At 37.2% G+C, this 6,261-nt stretch overlaps 1 protein-coding gene across 2 annotated transcripts; it reads right to left on the reverse strand.

Annotated features, from left to right (window-relative positions):
- Nucleotides 1-5,643, reverse strand: LOC133306196 (digalactosyldiacylglycerol synthase 1, chloroplastic). 2 transcript variants are annotated; one of them, XM_061506478.1, is made up of 7 exons: nt 5,009-5,643; nt 3,942-3,974; nt 3,304-3,391; nt 2,020-2,378; nt 1,672-1,938; nt 1,164-1,513; nt 1-908 (listed from the first exon to the last, which is right to left on the reverse strand). In XM_061506478.1, exons 1-7 carry the CDS (start codon nt 5,561-5,563, stop codon nt 374-376), a joined length of 2,187 nt encoding a protein of 728 aa, XP_061362462.1. In that variant the 5' UTR covers nt 5,564-5,643; the 3' UTR covers nt 1-373. The 2 variants fall into 2 exon arrangements, with proteins under 2 accessions (XP_061362462.1, XP_061362461.1); XM_061506477.1 differs by having other exon boundaries at nt 2,020-2,504.
- Nucleotides 5,644-6,261: the final 618 nt, after the last annotated feature.

A 6,261-nucleotide genomic window follows, 5' to 3' on the forward strand; every position in this document is an offset into this window, starting at 1 on the left:
AACAGTTATTCCATGTTAAACTGATGCATATTCATTACAGTATGCACCCACAAGTTACGTGGGAGAACGTTCTGTTTTTGTCATTACATGGTAGAACTGAACAATATCGTTCTACATGTGTTTTGAAAATAATAAACTACATCACTTACAAAAACAAATACAAATACAAAAATTAAGGATTGAAAACTTAGCAGGCTCCTAATTACAATCAATAACTATTACACAAAGCAGAAACTACAAATTCAAACACTAAATCTATTCACCAGCCATTGATAACATTTTCTACAAAAAGGCAGGGTTTATGCAGTGCTCTTGTCACATAATCTGGGGTCACAAGGATTCCTCCAGCACACACACAAACTAGTCAATCTATTCACCAGCCATAGATAGGATTTTCTACCTGAGGGGGCAAGAGATGAAGATCTTTGCAGTGCTGCTTGTCATAGTCACGTGTCCCAGGTATTGCTCCAGTACATAATCTCAGGAATTCGTTCCCAGTGAGACAGTAGTGAGCAAATGCTAAGCCTCCATCTACTAGGTCTGTCAAATTAGGCATTGACACTGACTTAGCAATGAGCTTTCCATTATCTGCACTTGACTTTGGACCATCCTTTTCCTTGTTCAAGACACTGTCAAGCTCGGAATATTCCATAAATCTTTGAGTAGCAGCCTCCCAAGAAAGTTGATATCTTTGCTCAGGTGTAAGAGGATAAGGCTCATTTGCTAATGCTTCTTTCACTTTTTCCACGAAGTCTTTAGATGTCTTGTAAGTTAAACAGTTGGGAAACGACCTGAAGAACTCATTTGATGGATGATCAGCACAAACCACAAATTTTCCCATTGCAAGTGCCTCAGCTGTAGCTGTGCATAGCACATCACTAATGCTAGGATTTATAAAGACTTTGTACCTTCAATACAGTAGATAAAATATGTCAAAAGGGGAACCAAATTTAATAAAAACAAGTTCGGTATTAGTGTCTGGGTACGTAAAGCATGAGCAGGTATCCTGTGTAGGTGAAGCTGTATTTATACGTGTATGAAAAGAACAGTTTTGGTGACTGCACTTTCCCTAACATAAAATCATTTATGTATGTTTCACAACAACGTTTCCCGTAAATATATCTTAATTTAAAAATTGAAGCTTCATTTCAAATTATTCTTACCCGTGAAGAAAATCATCTGCATGATCTCTTCCTTTCTGAAAGTTGACATTCAAATCCAACCTTCTAGCCGCACTCTGAACTTCATTGGCATCCTCTCCATTTCCAAATACATCCAACTTGAAGCCATTAAGGTCAGCCTTATGCTTTGCTAATAAATCTATCAACTCCTTATAGCCCTTTGCCCATACCATCTTTCCCAAGAAATATGCTCCTTTTGTAAAGGCTTTCTGCCCTAGCTCCCTCTCTGCAGCAATCTTCTCTCCAATTTTTAAGAACTTGGGATTCACACCATGAACGTTGCAAATTACAGACTTGGGTAAATCTTGAGTTGCAGCCGAGAGACGAAGAACCTGAATATAAATCATAAAAAATTTAGCCCCTTTTGTCTCGTTTAATTCTCTTCTGATAATAGAACTCCATGACAAATTAATCAAGAAAAACACCAAATTCATTTCTAATATTTCCACAGTTAATCCAAGTTTAAAAACTAGGATGATAATTCTCATACCTTGTGGCAGTATGCTTTTGTAACCCAGTTGTTTATGTGTTTTACAAAGAATGCCTGGAGTGCCCCGTTTTTCTCCCTCTTGATGTATTCTAAGTAATTTGTGTGCACAATACCAACAACATGGTTGAATTTGTCCGTCCACCGCTTACCATGATGATACCAATTCAAGTGTTCTGGTTCTTCCAGGATAGCAATATCAGCATCCCTGGATGGTATAAATTGAGAAGTATCTCCAGCAGGTATTATACTACGCCTTTCTTTTGAAAACTACACACAAGAAGGACAAAGTGTAAGAATTGACAGTAATAATATGAAACATGTTAGAATATAGCTTTATAAAAAAGTTACCTTCCCAGGATAAAAAGAAATATTGAAGTCTGCCTTAAAACCAATCCTATCCTCAAGCCAGTTACGTATATAAACTTCTTGCTCTTCTGGTGAAGTAAAAGTGAGATTGGTGGGATAAACTAGTTCTTGATCTGATTTACAAAGCCACGGAACCAGCAGTGTGACTCTCTGCTTTGCAGATTGTGATAAATATGCAGCTCGAAATAGTGGGTTTACAGCTGTTCCCGTCATCCATGGAAGACTAGCAGTTGTTACTATTGCAACATGTCTTTCATTGTCTGAAATATCATGCTTTGCATGGTCTGTCCAGAGTCCACCATCACACCGGTGCCCAGTGCTCTGAAGGACACTTGCTATTCGCGAATCCAATTCATCATTTATGTTTCCATTCCCAACAACAGAAGTTTCTTCCCCAGACAGGGACTGCAGTAGAAGATTGTTCTTGTGTTTGCTATACAAGCCTTCTACTATCTTGTCACATATGTCTGCAATGCAATCACATTTGGACAAATCATCAAAACTGAAGGGCAGATAAAATGAAATTAACACTTGCTGACTAATACATTTGGTACATCAATCCAACTATTAAAATATAATAATGTAATTCTTAAATGACAAATTTCAGACAATTTAAACAAGAACAAGTTTATGATCAAATGGTTAATATTTAATTTGAGCAGTATTTCTCTAAATTAACTTCAAGGCATTTTGATGGAGTACAAAAAGATCTTGGATTAGTATGCAATTTTATAAGCATGATATACACAAAGTATGCTTTCAACCCTACAGCAAATTTTATGAGAAATAAATATTATAGAAAGTTATTAATTGATGAGTTTTGTGATAAATTCAATGTTGAATAACTATAGAATGAATTTTATTACAAAATATTACATCGTTTGAAAGTCTCACAAAATCTCACATTAATCCAAGATTGTTTTATACTCCCTCACCTTATATTAAAATTAGAGTACAATACGATTTTTCAAGCAAATGAAAATATTTAATTGTGGATCACACACTTTTGGCAGATTATTTGCTCCCATTTTATTACTCCAAGAAGAGAAAGACATATAATTGTTTTAAGAGTTAAAAAAGGGTGGAACCATCTTGGTGATTAATGAAAACAGGAATGTTGAAACAGAAAACTACTTTCCATTGTAAGAGATGTTGCTAGAAAAGCTTAGTGATTAAAACAAAACACAGACATAAACTTCCAGATAAGATATATAGAGCAGGAAAGCATGGCAATGAAACCCATATAATTTATGCATAACTATGTACCTCTTCTGACTCCAAGTTGATCCAAAAATGGTCCAGACTGTTTCACAAAGTAGGCCAGAAGTTCAGGTACATCCAATGGTGGTACTTCCTGCAAAAGATGTGTGAAAATGTTAACCATAGTTCATGATTCAAATTAAGGGCCCAAATTCAGAACATCAAGAATCAGTGCACAGGAAAGTTAAAAACACATGTAGAATAATGACATCCTTATCATGAACTGAATATTTAAATATAGCATTCATATCATGTTTCAGTGGCTTAGCCCTCATTTCTTTAGCATCATGTATCAAATCTTCTCCTAACTGAGTGTTCTGATGTCTCAATTAAAACATAATGTTACTAACATGAAAATGACATAACAAGTAAAAAAATCTATGCCCACACAAACTGAAGGAGATATTTTTTGATACGTAGCTAATCAAAATTTAAAGAGTAGTGGGATTTTATCCCCAGAGGAACCTTAGGATACATGGACTGGTATATTCTACGAGGTACCATATGTATGCATAGTAGTCCATGGAAAGTTAGAGCCTTCCATTCACATACAAATTATTCTTCTTCTTTTTATGCAAAAGATCACAATATTTGACCAGGCATATTTATGTGAACAAAAGATAATAAACAAATGACACACAAACCTTTGACTCTTCAGGTTCCTTGCACATTGATTTCTGCAAGAAAGTCAAGAAACGAACGTGTAAATTCTTAGAAATAAAGTACTTATCGAATTTATGCTCAAATGCATAAAAACATATATTATCAATCACAAAACCAGTTAAAAAATACGAACTACTAAATACTCATCATATAAAGAACATTTAATAGCGGTAAATCACACGTATGAGCTTGACATGTGATTCACAGAAAATAAATAAGTAAACCATAACAACCACACCATCCCAACCAACAAATGGGTTGGCCTCACTTCTCTTCCAACGATGAATCATCCCCAAAATGAGGCTCTTGCAAGGATTATGTCAATTTATATTTTTATCCTTTTCAATGAATAATTAAATTTATTAAAACAAGTAGCAACAACAGCAAGCCAACACAACAAGCAAGTTTATAGCTACTAACAGCTATCACCCAAGGTCTACCAGTATTCCTACAACTTTCACCAAAAGAAAGGTTTTTTTACAGGGAATAAATCTTCTAAGTTCTATCGGTAACCTTAATCCTCCAATTGCACGGACCATCTTCAGTAGAAAATATGCTTCGACGAATAAAATGGTTTAGCCAAGCAAGCTGTTTCTCCAAAGAATGAATGACTTTGGCCACATGAAAATCCAAGAGAGTACCCAACCAAATTTTTCTTATGAAACTACACTCATAAAAAAGAATATTTCTGCTCTCCATGAACAAGTCACAAAAACCCGCACAGCAACTGAACAATATAACCCTATTGTAACTAACAACTGAAACCCCAAAATTTTGAAGAGTAAAATAACGCAAAAGTAAAAGCACACACTGAAACCCCAAAATTCATACTAAGCAAGTTCGTAAAGAAGGGAGAAGAGAGAAGTACATACCAAGCTTGCCTTGAATTTCTTAAGGAATTCACTGAACAATATAACCCTATTGTAACTAACAACTGAAACCCCAAAATTTTGAAGAGTAAAATAACGCAAAAGTAAAAGCACACACTGAAACCCCAAAATTCATACTAAGCAAGTTCGTAAAGAAGGGAGAAGAGAGAAGTACATACCAAGCTTGCCTTGAATTTCTCAAGGAATTCACTGTTCTTGAAACCATCAAAAGAGGAACTGCGCTTCTCAAACTCTTTGAGCCTAGTCTTCAGGGCTCGAATTGGCTCCCAATCCTGAGTTTCACTCTCTTCTTTCCTCTTTCCTCTCTCGAAATCCGAAATCCAATCCTCCGACACAATTGCGTTCTTAATAGCGGACAAGTCGATTCGAATCCGCGACCTCGGCCTCCATTTCTCCAGAACCTTCTTGCTGAAATCGGGGGACGAGTACGCACGCCGAAATTCCGATAGCTTCGGCTGCAGCTTCTTCATGAATTCGATCTCCGCCGGTGGCGGCGGAGGAGAGCGCATGGCCGGGACGGAGAAGGGCGGAGCCGCCGAATTGAAGAAATTCTCGAGCTCTCTGTCAAACGACGTCGCTAGGTTCTTGAAGGAGTTGGCTCGGTCACGCATCAACCGGAGATCCGCGTCTGCCGAATCTCGAACCTCCCGCCAACCCTTGGAAAGGAACGAAAACGCGTCCGAAGACGTCGAAGGTTGACGCTGGGTCGCCATGTCCAAACCTCAACCTCACGAGAGGTTTCGTTGTTTTGTTTTTGGAGAATACAAAGCAGAAAGTGCTTCCGAACAAAAGAACCTGACCCAAGAAGGAGCCGAGCTTGAGATTTTTAACGGTTGGGATTTTCAGACTTTTCGGAAATTCTCTGGAAGCTTGATTGTATACGTGTTGTTCCACGTAGGATTTCTCGGGGTGTTGGCGATACTTGATGGGATTACGTGGAGAGATCACGTGCTCTGCTGAGATGGCGATATCACATTGGACAACGTGGATTCGAGGTAATTGTGGAGGGAAGAATATTCTAGTCACCGAAGAGAGATATGCTAAATAAGGCTGAGGATGTGTTTGCTTTGAGGAATTGGAGTCTATGTGACGGCAAAAGTGAAACTAGTGATGGTGGGAATCCCAATTCCCATTCCCACTGTTTTTGTCGCGACTCTGAATTGTGATGCTACAAAATTAAGATTAGAATCCCAAAGTCGCTTACTGTTTAAAATTAAATTTCGGATATACATATACTTCCCTTGGGTTTTTGTTTTTCATTCTCGAATTTGTTTATAGGGGGCAGAATAGTTGATCATGAACGAAGGAATTATGGTCTGTTTGGATGGATTATTTTTAACCAAAAGTTGTTTTTTTAGAAAAAAAACACTTTTATTATAACGTTTGTTTGAATATCTATTTTTAAAAAAAA

The sequence above is a fragment of the Gastrolobium bilobum genome, unplaced genomic scaffold, assembly GCF_033153095.1.
Source record: "Gastrolobium bilobum isolate Gb01-03AN ecotype WA unplaced genomic scaffold, APGP_CSIRO_Gbil_v1 utg6649, whole genome shotgun sequence".
In the NCBI taxonomy this organism is placed as follows: Eukaryota; Viridiplantae; Streptophyta; class Magnoliopsida; order Fabales; family Fabaceae; genus Gastrolobium; species Gastrolobium bilobum.

Bases quoted from the DNA above. Each gene is read 5' to 3' on its own strand.
- LOC133306196 (XM_061506477.1), bottom strand. From the start codon at position 5,563: ATGGCGACCCAGCGTCAACCTTCGACGTCTTCGGACGCGTTTTCGTTC. The intron at 1,939-2,019 runs GTAACTTTTTTA...TCTTGTGTGTAG, and splicing joins TTTCTTTTTATCCTGGGAAG to TTTTCAAAAGAAAGGCGTAG. The intron at 909-1,163 runs GTAAGAATAATT...ACTGTATTGAAG, and splicing joins GCAGATGATTTTCTTCACGG to GTACAAAGTCTTTATAAATC.